Consider the following 25,262-nt stretch of genomic DNA (forward strand, 5'->3'; position numbering starts at 1 on the left):
ACTAAGGATCTATTGCTCGCCCAGAAGCTATCTTTGTTCAATTAGACCGCCCTATCACAGGAGTACAAATCCATACTGGTTCTGTATCTCTATTATCATTTCCCACTGAGGCCAACTTTACAGCCTGAAGGAGATTGTAAGGAGATGTTTCTAAGGGTAGGATAATGGTTTGATTTTGCGGAAGTTAAGTAAGACATTTTGGTATTATGCTTATGTTTACTTGCCTCCAAGGTATTTGGTGTTCAGTAGATGTAAAAATATATAACAGCCTCTGTATTGTCATCCCAGAAGTAGATGAAAGTGAAGAAATATGATAAGTTTGAATTATCTTTCTGTAATTATTTGTTATCTAATTATTTTTAAATTACCTTCCAGATACATGAAGTACCTATATCCATATGAATGTGAAAAGCGAGGCCTGAGCTCACCTGGAGAGCTCCAGGCAGCTATTGATAGTAACAGACGAGAGGGCCGAAGGCAAAGTTATGGATCTACATTGTTTAACTACTCCCCTGTGGGGACGCCAACTATCTTATCCTCTCCTAAGATACAGATGCCCACCATAGCTATATCCACTCATAATGGCGGCCATATTAGCCATGGACATTCTATAAAAAAAGGTATTGTGTTTAGACTCTTACATAGTGAAGCTCTGTTGTAATAGATTGATGAGATGTTTAAAATTTTGTGTGCAGAAATATCGACTTGTAACTTTGTTTCTAAATTGACATGGTGAAAGGTCCCATGCACTCAGAATTTTCTGTCCCTTGAGTTAACCATTTTAAATGTGTTTACTGATATGCAATGGATTTGCTTTGTGGACTCCTCTGCACCAAGTGTCGAGCTCAATGATGAGGATGATTCAGGGGAAGAGAGTGTACATTGTGATAAGGACTCATGCCATAAAAACTGCAAAGCCCTTGGATCATGTTTCTTTTTCTTTCCTGTGGTGTCAGCCATTTTAGTTACTTTCCTTCCTTCCTTCCTGTGTGTTGGGGAAGTTTAAGTATTTTCAGATAATGGGCACAGCAGTTTTAAATCATAGTGTGGTTTCATAGTTATTGTCACTGATTCGTGCTTTTTAAGTTTCAATTTCTAGAGGATAGGAAATGAAGAATATTGAGGAGGGACTCAGATATCATTACAAGCAATAACAGCAGGTTCAAAGAAGTCTCAAGTTAGCCATGATTGCATTATACAAAGAAATAGCAATTTCACATTAGAAATTTTAGTAATCTAATGCCAGAACTGGATTAAGAATTTCTGGAAGCCAAAAGCATGTTACAGATGCTGAGAATCTGAAATGAAAACAGAAATTGCTGGAGAAACTCAGCAGGTCAGTTCTGGTGAGAGATCACCAACCTGAAAGCTTTTCTCTCCACAGATGTTGCCTGACTTGATGAGTACTTCCAGCATTTCAGTTTTTATTTCCAATTTCTTGTACAAATTGAGGTACAAGTACATAGCTCCCTGAAAGTGGTGACACAGGTAGACAGAGTGGTGAAGAAGAAATATGATATACTTGCCATCATCGGCTGAGGCATTGAATACAGGAGTTGGGGCATTGTGTTACAGTTGTACAAATCGTTGGTTAGGCTGGAAGGAGTATCATGTTCACTTCTAGTTGCTATAGAATGGATGTCATTAAGCAAGAGAGGCTGTAGAAAGGATTCACAGGAAGGTTGCCTGGACTGGAGGGCTTGCGTCATAAGGAGAGATTGGACAGGCTGGGACTGTTTCTCCTTAAGCAAAGGAGACTCAGGGGTGACCTTATAGAGGTTTATAAAATTATAGGAGGCATAGATAGAGTAGATAGTCACAGTCTTTATCACGGGGTCGGGGAGTCTAAAACTAGAGAGCATAGGTTTAAGATGAGGGGAAAGATTTAAAGGGGATCTGAGGGGCAAGTTTTCACACTGAGGGTAGTAGGTACATGGAACAAACTGCCAGAGGAGGTGATAGAGACAGGTACAATGACAATGTTTAAAAGACATTTGGAGAGGTACATGGATAGGACAGAGTTAGAGGGTTATGGGCCAAATGCAGGCAAATTGAATTAGTATAGATAGGCACCTTGGTCAGCATGAACGAGTTGGGCCTGAGGCTTTGTTTCCCTACTGTATAATTCTATGAATGTATGAATTTATGTTGATGTCAACCACCCATTAACACTAATCCCACTTACGAGCACTTGAACTGTAACATTTTATGCCTTGACAAATGCTCACCTTAGATTTTGTGATAGAACCTGCTTCCATTACTTCCTCAGGCAGGGTATTCCAAATTCCAAACCACTGCCAGGGTGAACAAATTTTTCCTCAGACTCCCCTCCATCTTCTTACCCCTTACCCGAAACCTGTGACCACAAGATTTTGACTCCTCTGTTTGAGCAAAAAGTTTCCCACTATCTACCCTGTCTATACCTCTCAAAATTTTCTACACATCAATTAGGCCTTCCTCAGCCTCCCTCAGTCCAAAGAAAACAAACCCAGCTCATCCAGTTTCTCCTTGTACGTGAAACACTCTATCCCAGGCAACATCCTAGTGAATTTCTTCTGCACCTCTTGCCAGGTAAGCTGCTGGAACTTCATTTGTGTTCTGCCTGCTGGGACGCAGGTCAGTGCAATTGAAGTGCTCTTCCTATGGCAGTATAAGTCACAATTGGTGCCCAGCTTCTTGCGTGATTTACCCCTTGTTTATTTGAGTGAATAAGATAAGATGAGGTATCTTTATTAGTCACATGTGCATCGAAATACACAGTGAAATACATCTTTTGTGTAGAGTGTTCTGGGGGCAGCCTGCAAGTGTCGCCATACTACTGATGCCCACAGAACATGCCCACAACTTCCTAACCTGGACGTCTTTTGGAATGTGGGAGGAAACCGGAGCACCCGGAGGAAACCCATGCAGACACAGGGAGAATGTAAAAACTCCTTACAGACAGCGGCCGGAATTGAACCCAGGTCACTGGCGCTGTAATAGCGTTATGCTAACCACTACACTACTGTGCCTGCCCAACAAGGGTTGCAGATATTAACTTTTTGATCCACTTTCTATGGGTAAGTTTCAGTGAGTACCATGCCTGCAAATGACATCACCATGAACAAAAAATTTGACAAGGAAGTAACACCCATATTTGGGTGAATGGTGACAGAAAATTCTTGGTCCAGTTTTCTGATGGGCAGGATTTTTGCCAGAAATGGGCACAAACATTTCAAAACCTGAGTAAAATACTTCTTCTGCATAATTTACATGTATAAAAATAGGTGAAAAGTTGTTCTTGTTTTCAATCTATTTCCTAGGTCATAATGCTAATAGTGCTTTTCTTTCATTGCTACATTTGGAGAAGACATAGCAGTGGTTAAGATAGGCAACAAAGAATGTCTCAATCCCACGATATTACCTTGGAGCATGCTACATTGTATATGATTCATCTGTGAGGGACAGTGCTGAACAAAACATGTGAGGGTACTGTTTTCAGCTGCATTCACACAAATACACTATTAGCCAGGACTCATCAACCGTGATTGTTACTTGGTTGTGCCATCTCACATGCAATAAATTAGCAGTAAGTTAGAACTAAATTAGATGAAGCCCGGGGCTTTCCTAATCTGTGTGGTGCAGTGCCTCACCAGAGTAGTTTCACTCTGCACTGCACATTAGAAAGGTCATTTGTCCTATTTTAATAGAGTCATCCAGAAAAAGTGTTCCCTCTCCTTTGAATCTTTTCTCTCTGTACTAAGTTTTTTTTTAGCCCTAAGTGTCTGAGTGCTAGGAGAAGATGAATTAAATTATACCTACTCCCTTTTGTTCAAACAGCCCCAGGTTTGTAAATACCACTGGGTCATACATGGAACTGATAAAGGATCAGAGCAGGAGGAGTGCTCACCCTTCAGTGCCTCAAATGCCTTAATGGCATCAGTGTTTAAGATTTATGTTGTGGTATGGTAGTTCCTTGCATAAACTTACTGTTGTCTGGTTCTTTACAAACTGTTTGTGCATCTTGAGGTGCATTAAATAAGTCCTGTTGTTATTTTAATGTCAGCTTTGCCTTGGTGGTTACACTCTCCAAGATACCAGGAGCTACAAGTCCCACTGCAGAGAATTGAAGTAATAGTCTAGGCAAGCACATGGAGTGGAATGGAGGAAATGCTGCATTGTCAGTTACTGTCTTTCAGATCATATCGGACCATGTGTTAAATTAGGCAGATATTAAAATTGTATTGGCACCAGTTGAAGAATGTTGTAGAATGTTGTTGCTATCCTAATTAATGTTTACCCCTCAGCATTTTTTGATGATAGCGCAGAAAGGGGGCATTCAGACCAATGTGTCCATGAGGCAGAGCCTGGAGCAGCAGGAATGAGAGGAGTAGGAGGAAGAAGATGATTGCTGGGTTTGTAAACGTCCATTGCTGCCTCTCCTAGCTGAGCAGAGGAGATAGATATTGGCGACGTGGGATTTAAGGCATGCTGTTATAAGGAGATGGTTTTCATATGGGGTCAACAAAATATAATTCCCCAGTGCAAATCAAATCATCCTTTCTGCATTACAACCCTTAACTCCAATACGGTACCACCAGTAATCATCCAGATAGCCCAGATGCTGCATAAAACCCTCCACATTCTGCTTTTACAAGTCCGCTGGCACAAGTACACTTTCCTATGAGGATCTCTACTCTGAAGACTTGCAGATCATCCTGACATCTCCTATGAAGATGTGAAATATCTTTCCATATTGTTCCCTTGTGCAGGGATCCACCCTGCCAAAGAAAACTGCTGTAACCACTGTCTACCAGGTTCTTCTTCTGATGTAACTGGCAAGTCTATAGATCCCCCTGCTCACATCTGCTCCTTTTGCCATGAATCTGGTTGGCCAGGGCTTGAGTGTCCCTGTGAATGAATGTTTTAGGGGTGGGGGAGGCTCTTTCCCTCCCCTCTGTGATTGTCAATCTATGTGTTGCTGGTGTTTGGATGCAGTTTGAAGACTGATGTCATTTTCAGGTTACTGCACAGGAGAGTGCTGGCAGATGTATGAAATTGGGTGAGGTCGCATGAGGAACAGTGCATCAAAAATAGGTGCAACCCAATTTGGAGACAATTGTGCACAAAATAACAGATACCATATGATAATAATGTTATATTTTAAGGAAAGAGTATTGTTGGTCCTGTTGATAATTAAAGGCAGTTGTGTCAAACATCGCAAAGATCACAGGAACCTAAAATGTTGCTGGTAAATCAGGCAGAATAGACACTCCTGATAATAACAACAGAATGAGATGTCATGTCAACTTCAGGAAGGGTCCCATTATTTAATATCCCTTCATGCATATTTAACCAGAATTGTGCAATTTCCATTTCAGGAGAATTTTTCAGAAGGTTAACAAAGAACACTAAGTACTCCCCATATCATTCAGTCAAAAATAGTGCAGGCATCCTTGAATGTTACCAGCTAAAGGACAGGGCAGTGGATCTTAGGGGGAGAGGGAAAGTTAATGATTGAGCCTGCATCAAACATTTAAATTAGAGATCCAAAGACAAAGTACTACAGATATTGGGGATCTGAAAGTACAGAAAATGCTGGAGGTTCTCAACAGGTCAGGCTGCATTCATGCAGGGAGAAATGGAGTTAAAATTTCAGATTGATGACCTGTCCTCAATTCTAATGACCTTATGTTTTTTCTCTGATATGGGCCAAATACAGGCAAATGGGACAAGCTTAGGTGGCAATCTTGGATGTGCCAAAGGGCCTTTTTCTGTGCTCTATGACTCTGCTTCTCCCTCCACAGATGCTGCTAATTGAATGAACTATACAACTCCGTAATTCTAAAACCTTCCCTTTGTAAATTTTATTCCAAAAGGTTAGGAGCTGTGGGCATGCTATGTTGGCGCCAGAAGAGTGGCGACACTTGTGGGCTGCCCCCAGCACATTCTCAGTAATGCAAAAAGATGCATTTCACTGTGTTTCAATGTACAAATGACTAATAAATATCTATCTAATATCTAATTGGTGGTAATTTTAAGTTTAAGTATCCCTGATTTGATTTTTTTAATGTTATTAATTTTTATAATCAAGCCATAATTGGAGCTGGCAGAGGTTCAAGGGCAGAGTCCTTCTGCCCCATTATTGGTATTGGTATTGGTTTATTATTGTCACATGTACCGAGGTACAGTGACAAACTTGTCTTGCATACCGTTCATACAGATCAATTCATTACACAGTGCAGATACATTGAGGTAGTACAGAGTGCATTGAGGTAGTACAGGGTAAAAACAATAACAGAGTACAGAGTAAAGTGTCACAGCTACAGGAAAGTGCATTGCAGGTAGACAATAAGGTTCAAGGTCATAACAAGGTAGATTGTGAGGTCAAGAGTCCATCCTATCATATAAGGGAACCTTTCAAAATCTTATCACAGTGGGATAGAAGCTGCCCTTGAGCCTGGTGGTGCGTGCCCTCAGGCTCCTGTATCTTCTGCCTGATGGGAGAGGAGAGAAGAGAGAATGATCTGGGTGGGTGGGATCTTTGATTATGATGGCTGCTTCACCAAGGCAGCGAGAGGTATAGACAGAGTCCAAAGAGGGAACGCTGGTTTCCGTGATGTGCTGGGCTGTGTCCCACAACTCCTTCAGTTTTTTGTGGTCCCGGGCAGAGCAGTTGCCATACCAAGCCGTGATGCATCTGGATAGGATGCTTTCTATGGTGCATCGATAAAAGTTGGTGAGTGTCAAAGGGCACATGCCAAATTTCTTTAGCCTCCTGAGGAAGTAGAGGTGCAGGTGAGTTTTCTTGGCTGTGGTGTTTACATAGTTGGACCAGGACAGGCTATTGATGATGTTACATTACAACTCCATGATTCCTGAAATCTTCCCTTTGTAAAGCTCCTGGTACCAATCACCGCCGAGAATGAAAATTGAGGAACCAGTCACGTGTTTGGTTGACCAACTTGGAACATTTTGGTGACTTCCTTTTTCCTTTCCCACCCCTAGAAGATTCTGCACTGTCAACAGCAGGGCACAACCGAATGGCAATCCCGCTCAGCATCGCCGGCCATCACGTCAGCACCACCCAGGCAGTCGCAGCTCAGGCCACTGCATCACAGATGGCAGCAGCGCAGGCAGTGGCTCTGGACCAGCTCCGAGAGAAGCTGGATTCAGGAGAGCCACCGGAGAAAAAGAAGTTGGCCATGGCAGAGGAACAGCAGCGGCTCATGCAGCAAGCACTGCAGCAAAACCTGCTGGCCATGGCAACACAGATTCCCATGAACATTAAAATCAATAGCAGAGGTAAGGCGAGAAGACGCAATACGTGAATGCTAGGTTCAGCCAAAGGTTTCCCAGTGATACTCTACTCATTTATACATCACCACCACAGAGCTCTGCATTATCTATGAGATGACATTTGTAGTGTCTAAATTCTCCGTCACAGCAATCTAAGAAATAGGAGCAAGGAGCAAGTCATACTGCTCTTTGAGCCTATTTTGCTGTTTAATTAGATCATAGGTTGGATCATTGGCCGCAACACCACTTTCCTGGTTGATCCTCATAATTCTTGATTCCTCTGTAGTGGCAAATCTATCTCTACTGCAGCGTTTTATTTCTTTCTTTCTTTGTCAATATAACTAATCTCAGCTTTCTTCTAATTTCTTTTTCAACCTTTTTATTAAATTTCAAATTAATACACATAGCAATAGTGATTATGCACATGGTGCGAAGAGATCAGGGTTACAATAATAACCGTTGAGATATACAAACACAGGGAGTAAAATATATAATCTGAACCTACCAATCTCTTACTAAGTGAACATGATACAAAAGAATTTGAAAAAAAAATTTGATTATATGAAAAGAGAACCCCAAAATTAAAAAATAATAATAAACAAAAACAAACCAAAAACTTCAAAAACAAAAGCTGGACTGTTATTTCTTCAGTTAAAAAAACATTGTTATGTCGTTAGCTCCGCTGGTCTATGTTCAAATAAAAGGTCATTGAAAGGGATTCGCAAAAGGTCTGCTTACATCATATGGAAATACTGAATAAATGTACTCCAAATTTCCTCAAATTTAAGCGAAGGATCAACAGTACAACTCCTAATTTTTTCTAAGTTTAATCATGTTATAGTTTGAGAAAACCATTGAAATGTGGTAGGAGGTATGGGATCCTTCCATTTAAATAGAATGGATCTCTTGGCCATTAATGTAACAAATGCAATCATAATACAAGCTGAAGCTGATAGATGGCCGGAATCCATCACTGGTAACCCAAAAATTGCAGCAATAGGATGAGGTTGTAAATCAATATTCAATACAATTGAAATAATATTAAAAATGTCTTTCCAATATTTTTCCAAAAGAGGGCAGGACCAAAACATATGTGTCAGGGAAGCCACCTCCAAATTACTTCTGTCACATATAGGATTTATATGGTGATAAAAACAGGCTAACTTATCCTTAGACATATGGATCCTGTGAACCACCTTAAACTGTATCAAAGAATGTCTAGCACACATTGAAGATGTATTAACTAATTGGAGAATTTTCTTCCATGTCTCTATAAGTAAAAGTATCTGTTCTCTTTCCCATTCATTCTTAATTTTATCAAGTGTCTCTAGACGTAGTTTCATAATCAGATCATAAATTATTGCTGTCAAGCCCTTCTGATAAGGATTAAAACCTAAATCTTTTTTCCGTAATTTCAATTTTATGTGGTATCGGAAAAGTAGGTAAAATAACTTTAAAAAAACTTCTAATATGTAAATATCAAAAAAAAATGTGATCTAGGCAAATTGTATTTATTAGACAACTGTTCAAAAGACAAAAGACAATTATCAATGAATAGATCACAAAAGCATGTTATTCCCTTCATTTTCCATAAAGAAAAAGCTAGATCAATTCTGGATGGTTGAAAGAAAAAATTGGATTGGATAAGGACTTGATAAAATGAACTTATTCAATCTGATTCAATCAAAATTTTTTGGACACAAGATTTAGATATAATTCAATGTCTCCATTGGGTGTATCTTAAGCATGAGTCTGTGCACGGGTTTTCATTAGCTTCTATTTTAGGAGCCTCGCTCCCTTTTGCACTTACTAAATTGAGTAAACAAATGATTAACCCAATAACTAAACATACAATACAAATATGGTTTCAGCTTTCTTTTAATTTCCACTTTGGGCGCCAACTGTGCCATCTTCCTTGTAATGTCAAAACATCAGTTGAACTATTAATTTAATTCATTTCTTCCACTGACCTTAAAAAGAAGGCTTCAGTGTTTGCTTCCTCCTATAACCCACGGGTTTCTAAAATTCAAATCCATCTAAAATTACTCATTAAATTAGTCTTTCTTTTATTCTTAAGGACTTTTGTACCAAAGGCTAGAGCCTTTAAAGAAAAATAAAATGATTTGTCTTCTGAATATGCTAGTATGTTCTCCATAAAATTAAATGTGAGCTAAAGTTCCATGTGATTTGTCCAAATAATCAGATATATTTTATGGAAAACCATAGCAATGTACACAAAATTCACCCATGATGTCAATTGATGTGCCTTAAATTACATTTGACAAAGTTGTATAACCCCCTATCTTTCCTTCTTTCCTGTGAGGAGGATTGCTGATTTTATTGCATTATTTATGTTTGATTCTCTAACAAGGTGAGATATGTTGGTCCTATAGAATGAAACATCTGCTCACATTTCACACCCGATGTGCACTGATAAGATATATACTACAAGGCAGATCTTTAGTAGTCTGCCCTAGCACTGCCTTAAGCACATGGGACAACAGCTGTTGCAAAATGTTATCCAGATGCCAGCTATATGAACAAAGGCTCATATATCCAAAGTCAGCACCTACTATGATTGGGCTGTTGAAAGGCAAACAGCTGCTGTTCCTCATCTCCAACTGATGTGTGCACCACCTGATTGGGGTGCGATGTGTGTTGAAGTTTTTATTAGAAGAATTGTGAGAAGAGCTGAGACAGTTTATGGTGGCTGTTCTGTTTGAAAGGTCAGTTTTGATGAGCTTCTTGTATGTGCTGCCTGTCTAGTGGTGAATCAATCCTGTACTTGTCTGTAGTCTGGTGACCAAATGTCCCTATTGATAAAAGGTAAACAGGATGGCATGCCTGACAAAGGAAATTCAGTTGTATATGTCAGGCTTGGTGATCCAATATCACAGCCTTTGATACCTGCACTATGCTGCATTCTGGCTGTTAGAAAAGGTTTGCCTCCATATAACCTAATAGATGCAGCAGGAAACATCTCAATTGTCTTTAGTTTAAGTTGGTTAAATTCCAGCGTTGACTTGGCATGCAGTTTGGGCTTAGCTCCCTGGAATTAGTCTCCTTCCCAATTTGTATATCTTCCCTGGCAGGATTGGAAGGATTTGGAAGCTGATTAAAATCTGGTAGGCTTGAAAAGCTCCTTCCATGATCATAATCATTGATAAACCAAACTGATTGCCTGGTTGGTCTCAGGACATAAGAAACATCCAAACCCATCTACCAGGAGTGAGATTTAATCCCTGCGCTTACTGAAAGGCGAAGTCCACTATGCCAAAGGCCCACTGCTCTGGGAATGGGTCATTGAGGTTGATCCTTTCCTGGTGATAGTATGATCACAGCTGCAGGCAATTACAAGTTTTACCTGTGTAGCCTTTTTGTTACTTAGATTAAGATATGGAGAGGAAAACACAAGAAAAAAAGATAAATAAAGATTTTAAATATTCAAAAGTGATGTGCCAAGCAAAAATGGAAAACAAAGCAGATAAAATTGAAACGTAATAATTTGCTTTTAGAAATTACATTTTAGTTATCTTTCATATTGAATCATAATCCAACAGAAGAAACATTTTATCTGAACTGACTGATAGCTACGGTTACCCGTATTGATAGTATCAGGGCAAAATCAGTACAGTATGAAACACTCAGTGTCATGTAGATTTTGCCCATCACACTTTCAATAACACATTTACACTTTCTCTGCTGCTGACAGTGAAGTTCCCCATTGATGCTTTCTTGCAGGCCTTCCGTGTAAAAGTCATATTACTCTGTTGCAGTCTGTCTAATGAATACCTCTTCACTTTAAATCAGATTAATTACAGATTTCTCTAGCTCAGCAACATGCAGTCAACATCTGTCTCACAATATTGCCATCTTTTTATCAGATTTCATACCAATCTGAGGTCTTTTTCTTTGGTTGAATCATTTACAATCATTTATAGAATCTTAGAATGGTCGCTGCACACAAGGACGCTGTTCGACATATCATGTCTGCACTGGCTCAGAACTACTCACTAATTCCAACCCCTTAGCCTGGCAAATTTTATTCACCAATTCCTTTTTGAAGGCTGCAGTGGAACCTGCTTGCACCACATCTGCAGGCAATACATTCCAGATTCCAACCACATACTGGATTTAAAAAGTTTTTCCTCATGTTACTCTTAATTCTTTTCCTTTTATTATATACTTGTCACCTCTATCCCTCAACCCCTCCACCAAAGGGAATACCACTATAAACTCGTCAAGGCACTTCATGATTTTATATACTTCCTTAAAATGCAGAAGGAGGCCGTTCAATCCATTGAGTCTATGCCATTTCTTAGACCACACTCATTATTCCTATTCCTCCACGTATTCTCTCTCAGACACCCATTTCCCTTCAGCCTTCTCTTCTTCGGCCTCACTAAGCTAACTTTGTACCTGTAATCCATCATCCCAGAAATCATTCTCATAATTCTTTACTGAACTCTAATGCCTCTTTGATCTGTTTCACACTAAGGCTAGGAGTAATGGTGTTTTTTTTTCCCATTGCTTGTTCTGGAAATACTACCAATGCAGGCAACCACAGCAACAACTTGTATTTATTTAGCACCTCCACAGAATGGCTGCAGAGTTGATGTTTAATGTGGTTGGCAAAATGAGAACAAAGCATCGCTGTCTCAAAATAAGGGTCATTCACAACAGATATGAAGAAATTTCTTCACTTAGAGGCTACTGGACCTTTCCTAACCAAAGGGGGCTGTGGAGAGTCAGTCTTGGGTATATTTGAGGCAGAGTTCAATGGATTTTTCGATATTAAGAGAATCTGAGGATATGTAATTGGTATAGAAAGGTGGCAAGAGAAAAGACATGATCTAATTGAATAAAGGAGCAGGCACAAGAGCTAAATGGTCTACTCTGTTGTCCTGAAGTTACTGGCAACCTGGCCCTCTTGTTGATTGCACCATGGTCCCCATTGCAGTCTTCCTCTGGAAACACAGCTGTCAACACTTCATGTGGCCCAGAGGGGCTGGCTCAGTGCAGGCACAAAGTGGTTTTAACAGCTGATATATCTCAAACCCATCCCACCTCCACTTCCGTTAGGGTGGTTGGGCCATTGAATTTTTTTGATATTCACCAACATTTAGCAACGTTTGAGATGTATTAAAATTACTGTTTAAAAACTAAAAGTGTAACTGTTTGCATTTTAAACATTAAAAAGCACATTCACATATTGTAAAGTCAATCAAGATGATTAAAACTAATTTGAATAAATATTTTTTTATAAATATCTATGTAGCTTTCTCCCACCAGCTGATTTTTCCCATTCATCTCTCATATTTCTCATTCTTATACTTCCTTACAACACAAAAGAAGGCCATACAGTCCATCGAGTCTATGCCATTGAGTCTATGACAACACTCATTGGTCCTATTCCTCCACCTGTTCTCACATACCCATCAACTGCCCCCAGTTCTCCTGCCATCCCCCTACAGTCAGGGAAACCTACAGGAACCAGATAACTTACCAGCACATTTCTTGGTGTGTGGGAGGAAACTGGAACACCCGGGGGAATCCCACATAGTCACAGGAAGAATGTACAAACTCCATACAAGCAGCATCAGGGGTCAGGATTGAACCTGAGTCTTTGTGCTGTTTAACTGATGTAGGTTCAGTAGGCAGCCTGAGGAATGGGAAACCTGCAGAAGGGTATCTATCATATTACACTCCATGAGCGTCTCCCATGCTCAGTGATGGAGTGCTGACAGATGGCAGCTTAGGCCGAAATCAGTGGCTGAAATTGGGTCTTCCAAGGAGGTACCTAAACAAGTCATCTCACTGATAACGGCCTAAGCTGCCAGCTTCTGCCCAACCACATGCAGTTGAACATGCTAAATTTCTGTGTTTGCCATCTAGATGTTGTACCGTTATATCAGAGTTGGTATAAAGAAGCAGATCCTTGACAGAGTTTGGTAATTGTGATCTGTAGTGCTCTGCCTGAAAGAGTAGTGGGAGCAGATTCAAGAATAACTTCCAAGGAGGAGAAAAGAGTCAGCACTGACAGAATGGACCAAATTACCTCCTTCTGTTGAAAGATTCTATAATTATGTATGTTTAAGATCGAGACCCTCAAAGGTGTAAGATTTGTGCATGGTATTCAGTTGCTGGGATCCAGATGTCAGTGGTACCTTAATTGCATTGCTCAGTACTGTTTTAAAGCCTTCAAGCCTACACTATGAAAAGTCTCAGGACTTAAATCCCATGTTTCCTGATTCCCCATCTTCTGGAATATCCAGCAAAGGGATATTTGATGCCCTCTCTACTCATACTGTAAAACACTGCCGAACTCTCTGACGGGCTTGTGCTAGCTTTAGTTATAAAACGTTCGTGTGGAGTAGGAATCAAGTAAATTAAGAGTAAATTTGTGCAATTCTATTAATTCTTACTGAATACCTAACACAAGAAAAAATTATTTTGGTGATGAATGGGTCAGTATTTCACACCTCAGGAAAAAGTTTAGTGGAGTGAACAAAAGTTAGTGTTCATTCTATTACCCATAACTAACCAAAAGATTACCCTTTAGTCAATATTAGTATTTCTAATATTAAGAACAAATCAGGAAAGCAGTACTAGACTGTCTGGTGTGGGAATTAGAAGCTACCATTCTGATGGAGTGAAAAATAGTTTTTTGAGGTTGGGATTTAGGCAAAGTGGAGTTAGCTTTACCCCTCACTCGATTGACTTCCATGCCTATTTGTGAAACAAAAGAAATGCAAATTATTACAGTTATTCTTGATATTTCTGTAAAGCTTGTCCACAGATGCCTGCAACATAATATTTTCTATTTTGCAATGTTAGCAATCTTCAGCTTGTAAAGTACAAAACCAAACTGTATCACATTCAATATATTTACCAAGCAACATAAATATCATTTGAAGTATGAGGATGAGACATGAAGCAAACATTTTTTTTTTGCTTTCTAGTATCATATTGGTATCATACCTTTGAGTGATACCTTAAGGAAATTTCTTATGCTTAAGAAGCTTGGATGTCATGCCAAAGCCCATACTGCAAAGTACCACCAAGGTCTAAATAGAATATAATAGGAAGTGGTTAGGTGTCAACTGATTCTCCACCCCTAAACGTTATTTCTTTAATGGCTTGCGGAATATAGGAGGAACAGAAGACTGAAGAAGGCAAAGATTTCTACACATGGGACCCAATTACACTTTAATAAATAACACTTCCAGGAACAGAAAGAAAAACAATGTACTTGCATTTTATTTGCTAAGAGAAACTTGGAAATCAAATAGCCTAGTGCTATCAGCTCCCAAGAGTCAGCTTATCATTTCTAGTTTACTCTCTCGGTTATCTTGCTTTTTGGCACTCATATTGGTATTTTCTTCTTCTTGCTTTCCCCAGCAGATGACAGACAAGAAACTGCATTGAACCTGTCTACAAATGGCATTAGCAGCATCAACATGTCAATAGAAATAAATGGAGTTGTCTACACAGGTAAATAGAAGGCTGTTTTCCGATGTAATTGCGAGCAGGAAATCCAATAACTTATAGCAATGCAGTGGCGTTAAGTTCTATACACAATTTGATGTCTTTACTATAAAATCCATTCTAATGAAGTGGCAGTCCAATGCAGTTAAAAAAGTTAAATATCTTGAAATTGCCCTTGTTGATTTGTGGTCGATTGTGCTCATTGTCGTAGATTGAGAAACAGACTGCTGAATCCAGACCATGTTGTTGAGCTGAAGGTTTAATTACCACTATGTAAGCACTGGCTGTTCAGAGCCCTCTCTCCCATGTTAACTTGCCCTTTAATTCTAGCTAGTTCCTAAGGGAACAGATGAAACATGGAATTAAATAGGATGGGATGGTGAGGGGAGGGGGGAATAGAACCGCAATTTAGATAGGACAGAGATACTTAGTAAGGAATGTTGTGCTAAACATAGAAGCTAATAAGAATGAAAACTGGAACTAAGACAGCTGTTAAGAACACCATGTAACAGGTGTCCAGACCATAAAAATAATAAGTAGTGTGTGAAAAAAGTTGTAACAGATTTATCAACTTTCATGACCTGAAGTACAGTCTCAATACAGTGCTTTGAGTGGCCTGAGTCTGTGTTAATCATAATTGACTGCATAAATATCGTGCATGTATATGCAGTGATTAGTCTAAAATGTAAAATGTAGAATAGCTCAGGTTGAAGCAGTTACACACCCTCAAGATTCCACAGTTACTAATGGGCCTGATTACAAATTTAATGCAATTTATACACATATTTGTGCCATTCTGTTTTAAATGGAGTTGTTTTAAAGTTTTGTGGTCAGCATTTTCCTAATATCGGAGGCATATTTGCCTTGTTGGCCTCAAGTGGATGGATTGGAAACTCTGAGATGCCACAGACAAAAAAAGAAACAGCCACTTCCTGGTAGTCATTAATATCTGTCATTTGTGCCATTTTTACACTGGTGGTGGGAACCAACCTTGTAATGGAGCCTAACTTTTCAAGCCAGCTTCTTACTTTTGTGATACTTCCATACTTGAGAAAATAGTCAAAACTGCAGGATAGACTTAGTGGCAGGCAGTACACTTATCCTGATACTGCTATAGGAAAATTCAACCTGAAGTATCTTCTTACTCTTCTGCAAGTGTCTCCAATGCACTTATACTTGATGGCGCTGCTACTCTATTTATGCTCAGCATTGACAATAGGACCGAATGAATTTAATGAGTTACAGTCAGTTCTGAACTAGTCTGGTCAACTGTATCCCTCACTATGATGTAACTCGTCACATTACCTGTCTTGACCATGTGTACCATTGAGTCAGAAGATCCCACTTCAGTGACTTGAGAACAAACGTCTAGAACGGCACTTTAGTGGAGTGTTGAGGCAATGCCATTTATCAAATGTGCCATTTAACTGAATCTGGCCATTTCCTCAGGTGTCGGTAAAAGATCCCATGACACATTCAAAGAAGAACAGTGGAGTTATCTTGAGTGTTCAGCTCTAATATTTCTCTCTCACTCCACTTTTTCTGGTCATTATCACATCACAGTTGTGGGAGCTTGCTGAACATGAGTTCATTGCAACATTTCTTATACTGCAAAATTTCAACATGTCAAGAATACCTAATTATGGGTAAAACATTTTTGAGCTCCCTGAAGATGCTATATAAACGCATGGCTCTCTTCCTCAGTTCCTTGTTCCATTTATCAGTGTGCAGAGTCACAAAGTTTGTCTAGCTGTTTCCATTCCAGACAAGTCCAAGACATCACAGTTGTCTTGAATTTTCTGTATAAATGTTTATTATAGAACATAGAACATTATAGCACATTACAGGCCCTTTGGCCCACAATGTTGTGCCAACATTTTATCCTGCTCTAATATCTATCTCACCCATCCCTCCCACATAGCCCCCCCATTTCTCCATCATTCATGTGCCTATCTAAGAGTTTCTTAAATGTCCCTAATGTATCTGCCCCCACAACCTCTGCCAGCAGTGCGTTCCACGCACCTACCACTCTCTGTGTAAAAAACCTACCCCTGACATCCCCCTTATATCTTCCTCCAATCACCTTAAATTATGTCCCCTCATGTTAGCCATTGTCACCCTGGGAAAAAATCTCTGACTGTCCACTCGATCTATGCCTCTTAGCATCTTGTATACCTCTATCAAGTCACCTCTCATCCTCCTTCTCTCCAAACAGAAAAGCCCTAGCTCACTCAACCTATCCTCATAAGACATGCTCTCCAATCCAGGCAACATCCTGGTAAATCTCCTCTGCACCCCGTATTGTGGAGGTCGTGGCTGTCATGTGATTGTGGAGGTCGTGGCTGTCACGTGACAACACTGCCCCATGACAACACTGACCCCATCTGGCCGGAGGACAGCACTGCCCCCATTTGGTTGGAGGACACACCACTGTCAATCAAGGTTTGGCTCCACCTCCACCCATCCGCACACACTTGACCATTGGTCCCTTTAAACACCTTTGTACCTGGCACACTTGACCATTGGCCCTTTTGAACTACCTGGGCTGGACCACCCCCAGCCCTCCAGCACTATAAAGAGTGCCGTATGTGCTTGGTTCTCTCTCTTTGTTGTCTCTGAGGGATGCCGAGGTAAGCTGTGCACTTAGTTAGAATATCCCTCTAGCATAGAGCCGTGCTTGCATTGAGATCGAGGAGTGGCAGACATCGTATTGTTTCTTCCTTGATCAATTCTACCCAGTTTGTGTGTGCATCTCACCCTTGTTGCGATCCCCCCACGTTTACGATCACCAGAGTGCGTGTGTGTACGTGTGCGTTTGTTCCCGTTTATCCTGTCCTGCGTTTGTCTTTTATAAATAAATCATTCTAACTCCAAAGACTGTCCAGAGTTCTTGCCCTTTGAGACCTTCTGAACTTGTTTTACAACACATCTTCTCTAAAGCTTCCACATCCTTCCTATACTGAGGCGACCAGAACGGAACACAATACTCCAAGTGTGGTCTAACCAGATTTCTATAGAGCTGCAACATTACCTCATGGCTCTTGAACTCAATATCCCAACTAATGAAGGCCAACACACCATACGCCTCCTTAACAACCTTATCAACCTGCGTGGCAACCTTGAGGAATCTATGGATGTGGACCCCAAAATCCCTCTGTTCCTTCACACTGCTAAGAGTCCTGCCATTAACCTTGTATTCTGCCTTCAAATTCGATCTCCCAAAATGTATCATAGAAACATAGAAAACCTACAGCACAATTCAGGCCCTTTGGCCCACAAAGCTGTGCTGAACATGTCCCTACCTTAGAAATTACTAGGCTTACCTATAGCCCTCTATTTTTCTCAGCTCCATGTACCTATCCAAAAGTCTCTTAAGAGACCCTATCGCATCCGCTTCCACCACCGTTGCCGGTAGCCCCTTCCATGTACTCACCACTCTCTGAGTAAAAAAACTTTCCCCTGACATCTCCTCTTTACCTGCTCCCCAGCACCTTAAACCTACGTCCTCTTGTGGCAACCATTTCAGCCCTGTGGAAAAGCCTCTGACTATCTACCCGTTCAATGCCTCTCATCATCTTATACACTTCTATCAGGTCCCCCCTCATCCTCCGTCGCTCCAAGGAGAAAAGGCCGAGTTCCCTCAACCTGCTTTCATAAGGCATGCTCCGCATTCCAGGAAGCATCCTTTTCCTGGTTGAACTCCATCTGCCACTTCTCAGCCCAGGTCTGCATTCTATCAATGTCCTGTTGTAATCTACAGCAACCTTCTACACTATCCACAACACCACCAACCTTTGTATCATCAGCAAACTTACTAACCCACCCTTCTACATCCTCATCCAAGTCATTTATAAAAATCACAAAGAGCAGGGGTCCCAGAATGTAAAGTATCTGAGTCATTTTCTTATAATACTGTTCTTGATTCAATGCATCCTGGATTACTTCCAAGTAACTCATCTCTGATGATGGTAACATTGGCTTTTCAACTTCCACAGCTCATAACACGTGAACAATCTATGATAAACAGTCTTTTTGTTTTGGGAACAGCGGTGTGACTATTAACATGGTCATGTTTTTATGGTAGTACACCTGATAGTTTAACTAGTCTTACCTACTCAACATGTACTTTATGAGACATCTCAACAACCATTCACCACAGGAGATGAGCCAGTGACTGCGTGATGCAGTCAATATCTGTAAAGTGGAAGAGTGATAGGTTGATTTTTGTAGTGAGGTCAGTGAAAACTGAAAAGCAAACCTCTCAGGTTTTCCAGAGGCCTTTTCACCAGCTATTTAATGCTTACAAGCCAAACATATTACCTGTATGTTAGGATACACTTGGAAAAAATGATGATGATGGTAACCATGCCATCATACCTGTGAAAAATGATGGCAATGTTTCGGGATAGATTAAAAAATATATTTACTTTAAATAATGATTTTTGATCCATATTACTGAGAGATTCTCAATGGATTTAACATTTTTGAGAATACAAAGTAGCATTTAGAATCATAAAGTCACACAACATGGAAACAGGCCCTTCACTCCCATTTTTCCTCTTGCATTCCCTGTCATCTCTCCTCCCCTTAATTCTCCTGCAAAGAAAAATGTCCCAATATTGCAGACATTGAAATAATTTACATTAGCCAACCAGCATGTCTTTGGCATGTGGGAGGAAACCAGAGCGCCCAGGGGACTCCCACATGGGTGGAATCTGGAATGGATTGCCTGCAGATGTAGTGGAGGCATGCTCCATTGTGGCCTTCAAGAGGGAATTGAAGGTGACAATGGAAACCTACAAGGAGACATTGAACAAACTTGGGTTGTTTTCTTTGGAGCAGCAGAGTTTGAGAGGAGACCTGATAGAATTTCTAAGATTATGAGAGGCATAGATAGACAGCAGGTATCTTTTTCCCAAGGTCAAAATATCTAATACTAGAAGGCATGCGTTTAAGATGAGAGGGAGAACGGTCAAAGGAGATCTGAGGGGCAAGTTTTTTACACAGAGACTGGTGGGTGCCTGGAATGCACTACCAGGGGTGGTGGTGAAGGCAAATACAATAGAGGCATTTAAGAGGCTCTTAGATAGGCACATGAGTATGCCGAGAATGAAGGGACATGGACATTGTGTAGGAAGAAGGGATTAGTTTAGTTTAGGCATTTAATTACAAGTTTAATTAGCTCGGCAAACATCATGGGCCGAAGGGCCTGTTCCTGTGATGTACTGTTCTATGTTCTATGAACTGGATAAATTCATGGTGAGGAAAGGTTTGCATGGCTATTCAGAAAGGACCAGAGGGCTGAAACTAGTGAGTTGCCCTGGTCGAGCCGGTGCATACACATTGGGCCAAATGGCCTCCTTCTGAGCATTAATCATTCCACGTTTCTCTTTCCACGTATCAGGCAGTATCTGACCCTTGCTACATAGACAAAGGTTGAGAATTAAAATACTCCAGATTTAGGCCCAAGAGTGCACTTTGAACTCTTTTCTACACCTACCTGCAACTTGTTCTGGTTTAGAATTGATCCACATGCATATAGTGAGCAAGAGCATGGATATGGAAAAATGTCCCAATATTGCAGACATTGAAATAATTGGATGCATTTGGTATAATTGTACTTACTGTTATTTATAAGCTGTTCCTTTTAACCAAGGCTTTTTCTGTTAAAGGTGCTGTTCTACACTTAGGTGAACCTGCCAATTGTTTTGCATTACATGGGAATTCCATGCAGCAAATTAAGATTTTTTGCCTTTGCACATTTGCAGGCTGTGCTAATAATCCTGCCGCATTTTATTTGGGGCCTTTGTGTAATGGGCAAGCAATCCTCACATTTGCCTCTATATTGATATTGAAGACCTTACATTTAAAAGCACTAATAGAGGGGTCACAAGAGACTGCAAGAGACAAGAATCTGGAGCAACAAACACGATGCTGGAGGAATTCAACAGGTCAGGCAGCATCTGTGGAAGGATGTTGCCTGACCCACTGAGTTCGTCCAACATCTTGCTTGTTGCACTAATAGAGGGCCTTTGTAAATGCTACATGTATCAGGACAACATAAGGTGCAGTGAGTGATTGCAAGATAAAAAAACATGGGAGTGTTACAGATAATAGATTTTTAGAGAAAGAATGAGAAATAGAATAAAAAGAAGAACATAAAATAAAACAAGAAGAAGGAAAAATGTAAGAGAATAATAAATAATGCAATTTGGTTATCACCATTTAATGAACGCAGATTGACATTTTTGCCTTATATGTATTTTTGTAATCATTGTATAATTCAGATACTTTATCCCAGAACTGATCATCTCCCATCTATGATGGATCTGATATTGACAGCTCTGCACACCAGGTTAATATGACTTATGGGAAATATAATCAGCTTCTATGCTGTTTTGGATACAAATGGGAAAGGCAACCAAGCAATTCATCTGATGAATCATGAACTACATTGAATGTTTGCAAGTCCAGATAGGTTAAAGATTTATGAACTGATAATTGATTAAAGCAAAAGAAAATGAGTTGGGGTAAGGTAAAACATTGGTAAATTTTATGAAGAGCTGTGTAATCTAAAATTTAGTCTTGATATGAGATCATTTTGTTTTCACACTTTGCCATCTGGCCAATCCTAAACCTCTGAGACGTCAGTAAAATCATTAGTGCTTTTAAAAATAAGCTTGTGGCCAATAGTTTTTTGCAGACTACAACGGACAACATAATTAAAGTGTCACTGCATGATTAGCCTCCACAGTCACTACAATTTCACCAGATTTACCAGAATATAAAGATATTCGATTTTAATTTGGTATCTCAGCCATACTTCATGTCTGTGTAGCTCAAGGTTTTATGAGTTTTTGTTTATTATATTAATTCACAAGGAATTGTTGGCATCATTTGTTGTGCATCCATAACTGCTTGAACTGCAGCAGCCCATATGGCAAAGGTACTTCCACAGTGCTGTTAGGTTGTGAGTGGCAGAATTTTGATCTACTGACAATGTGGATCAGGATATTGTTCCACTTCGAGGACTTGCTGGTGTTCCGATGCTGCTGGGTCCAGATGAAGGGTCTTGACCTGAAACGTCGTGTGCCAACCAGGCAAGCGAAGAGTACTCTATCACACTCCTGACCAGTGCGTGGTGGGTTAGTGGAAAAATTTGGAGAGCCACAATAGGAGTCTGTCATCCCTGACCTGCTGTTGTAGACATGGTGGATGTTTCTGCAGTGAATGTCAATGGGAGGTGATTAAACTCTCCCATGTTGGAGATGATCAATGCTATCCACTTACATGGCACGGACGCTACCTGTCACTTCACAGACTCTGCTGAATATTGTCCAGCTCTTGCTTCATGCAGGCACGAATTGTTTCATTGGGCTCACAGCCACACCTCACAGTGACCTTTGCATACTAGCCTCTCAGCAGCATCAACCTTTTGCAGCCACAGGTTCTAGCAACAGTGAGGCCACGTGATCATAGGAGACATTTGGAAACAGCTGGAAAAAATAGTTTGGCAAATTAGAAATTATTTATAGAAATAAAACATTAAGCTGCTGTTTATAAATTAAAATCATATATATTCTGTGAAATAAAGTGGAGAGATGGCTCAGAGTTCCAGTTGACTCCAGTTTTACTGCAGCTTCTTAATATCATAATCAAATGTTGCCTTGAAGTCAAGGACAGCCCATCTCATCTCACCACAGGAATTCAGCTCTTTTATTCATTTTTGAGGTAAAGCTGTAATGGAGTTGCTAAAGCCAGATACAGCTTCAAAATTATCTCTTTAGGATGTGAAATGATGAACTATAAGTACCAACATTTTATTTGGCTACTTAATCATCTGGTACATTGCATCTGGTTTATCCTGTTCTGACCCAGTTGGAGTATTATGCTTTGACTGACGCCAGTTTGGTGGCATTCACGAACAGATGCAATGGACAACAATGACTCTAAGACAGACTCTGATGTGATGAAATGGTGCGTGGATCCATTCCTTCCTGTTGTTAATTATTTTTTATTGCTTAGCTCTCTGTTACACAATGATCTGTCCAAGATATTAGACTTACCTCAGTTGTAGCAATTTTGCTTTTGAGTAGAAGACGTCCTGCTCGAGAAAGGTAAACACAATCTAGACTGGCATTTCTGTGCACTACTCCAAGAGTCTGCCTTGTCCAAGGTGCCATATTTCAAATGAGATTGTAATTTGAGGCCTCATTTATCCTCTCAGTTGAATGGAAATGTTTATTGAAACTCTGAAGAAAAGCAGTGCAGGTTTCCCTGATAGCTTGCCCTGGTTTTGTCTCCCAACCGTCGTCACTAAATAGATTTAGTGATCTTTATCACATTACTGTTTTGGGGATCTTATCAAGTACAAATTAGCAGTCTGTTTTCCCATAGCAGTGATAATGTTTCAAAACGATTTCATTGGTTGTAAAGTGCTTCAGGAAATCCTGAAGTTGTGAAAGCTGCAACATAAAATTCAAGTCCATTTTTTGCCTTCCAAAGACATTGCTATCAATCCATTAGGTTTACACATCATAAAGAAGTTTGTTAGGTAAGACAGTGCAATATGTTCCTGTAATCTCAGCCAACAACATCTACTATTGACTCTCATCCACAGGCTTCATAGAAAGTGGTCAAAAACTGTCGATTTATTCTGAGCCACACACAGAAAATGCTGGAGGAACTCAGCAGGTCAGGCAGCATCTATGGAAATAAACAGTCGACATTTCAGGTTGAGACCCTTCATCGGGACTGGAAAGGAAGAGGGCAGAAGCCAGAATAAGTATGTCGGGGGTGGGGGGGGGGGTGGTGGTGGTGGAGGAGCACAGGCTGGCAGGTGATAGGTGAGTCCAGTTGAGAGGGGGAAGGTAGGTGAGTGGGGGAGGGGGGGTGAAAGGGCTGAGAGGTAATAGAAGAGGCAAAGGGCTGAAGAGAAAGGAATATAGGAGGAGAGGGCAGTAGACCATGGAATAAAGGAAAAGAGGTGGGGAATGGATGTGCAGGTCATGAGAGCGGGGGAGAGGAAAAGGAAGGGTTGGGGGGGGCACAGGAATGAGGGAAAACAAAAGTGGGGGGGGAAGAGAAAAAAAAGAAAGAAAGGGGGGAAGAAGAGGGGAGGGGTTATCGGAAGTTCCCTGACCTGCCCTCTCCCACCCACCTACCTTCCCCCTCTCAGCTGGACTCACCTATCACCTGCCAGCCTGTACTCCTCCCCTGCCCCCGACCTACTTATTCTGGCTTCTGCCCTCTTCCCTTCCAGTCTTGATGAAGGGTCTTGACCCTAAACGTCGACTGTTTATTTCCCTCCATAGATGCTGCCTGACCTGCTGAGTTCCTCCAGCATTTTGTGTGTGTTGCTCCAGATTCCAGCATCTGCAGAATCTCTTGTGTCTCAATTTGTTCTGAGCCTATGTTGCTCGTGTCTAATCCAATTCTGATCATCCAAATGTTCTGCTGATCAAATTGAAGAGAACTGCCTCTGTACTCTTCAGTGGGCTGAAGCAGCTCTACCAGATACGTTCATGGGCTTAACTTTCTAACGTTTTCTTATGTTAAATACCAAATCCAGACTCCTGGGATCTGAAACTGAAATTATTCAACTCTCTGTTATTGCAAAACCAAATCCAGGCCATACCCTGTCCTCCATTTAGTTTCACTTTCTAGAGCTAAAGAAAACTACACATTGGTACTGAGTAGCTTTATTCTGTTTCTGTCTTCAGTATTATCTGATGCAATGTACTGTTTATAAGGAAAGTCCTCATATTCTATGCAGCTGCAATAGGAGGTTTTATTAATGCTCAGGCAAGATCTAGGTTGTGATCCCATAATTAGTTATAATGGTGCTTACATATTACTGTCCTATTATTAAACCTTATGCTGTCCTGTGTTCATTTTCAGTCATAATATAGCTCATACTACAGGCTTCCAGGTCTTTCAATTATCATATAAAAGTATTGTATTCATTCAAGTCTTTTGCTATGAAGATGTATGAGGCAGTATTCACACTTAACCAAATGTATATGAATTTAAATTTACTGTCTTACACCCTGGTTAGAAAAAGCAACTATTTGCTGTATGAAATCAGTTTCACTGTACAGAGATGTGCATCCCATTATTTATTTGGTGTGATATTGCCATTCAATGTCACAATAATGTCAATGTTAAGGTTCAACATCAAAGTTTTAGCACATTAGCCCTTGTGGTAATTTACTATGGAAACACATCTCGTTGTTCAGCCCTTTAAACCTGTTTTGTTATTCTGTTACATAAATACAGAGATTAAGTAAATTGCATTTATTACCCTCGATCCATTGGTGCTTCACTTTAAAAAATCTATTGATTTCACTCTTGAAAATTTCAACTCCTACAAATCTTCAGCCATTTTGAGAAAAGTATTCTAGGTTTTAGCTAAATTATTTTCTAATTTTAATCCTGAGTAACAAAGCAATAAACTCAGGATTATTCCACCACTCTGCCCTTCTCCCATATTCTGG

General features: G+C 40.3%; 1 protein-coding gene across 4 annotated transcripts in view; it reads left to right on the top strand.

The window, feature by feature from the left end:
• The window catches only part of LOC127567517 (AT-rich interactive domain-containing protein 3A-like), a 382,036-nt gene that overhangs the window by 353,561 nt on the left and 3,213 nt on the right, over window positions 1–25,262 (top strand). For 2 of the 4 annotated variants that reach the window (XM_052010508.1, XM_052010512.1), the window contains exons 5-7: window positions 376–620; window positions 6,988–7,284; window positions 14,680–14,772. In XM_052010508.1, coding sequence (XP_051866468.1) covers window positions 376–620; window positions 6,988–7,284; window positions 14,680–14,772 — 635 coding nt within the window. The remainder of the gene's footprint in view (window positions 1–375; window positions 621–6,987; window positions 7,285–14,679; window positions 14,773–25,262) is intronic. The other 2 variants (XM_052010510.1, XM_052010511.1) reach the window with 2 other exon arrangements.

The sequence above is a fragment of the Pristis pectinata genome, chromosome 2 (assembly GCF_009764475.1).
Source record: "Pristis pectinata isolate sPriPec2 chromosome 2, sPriPec2.1.pri, whole genome shotgun sequence".
NCBI lineage: Eukaryota > Metazoa > Chordata > Chondrichthyes > Rhinopristiformes > Pristidae > Pristis > Pristis pectinata.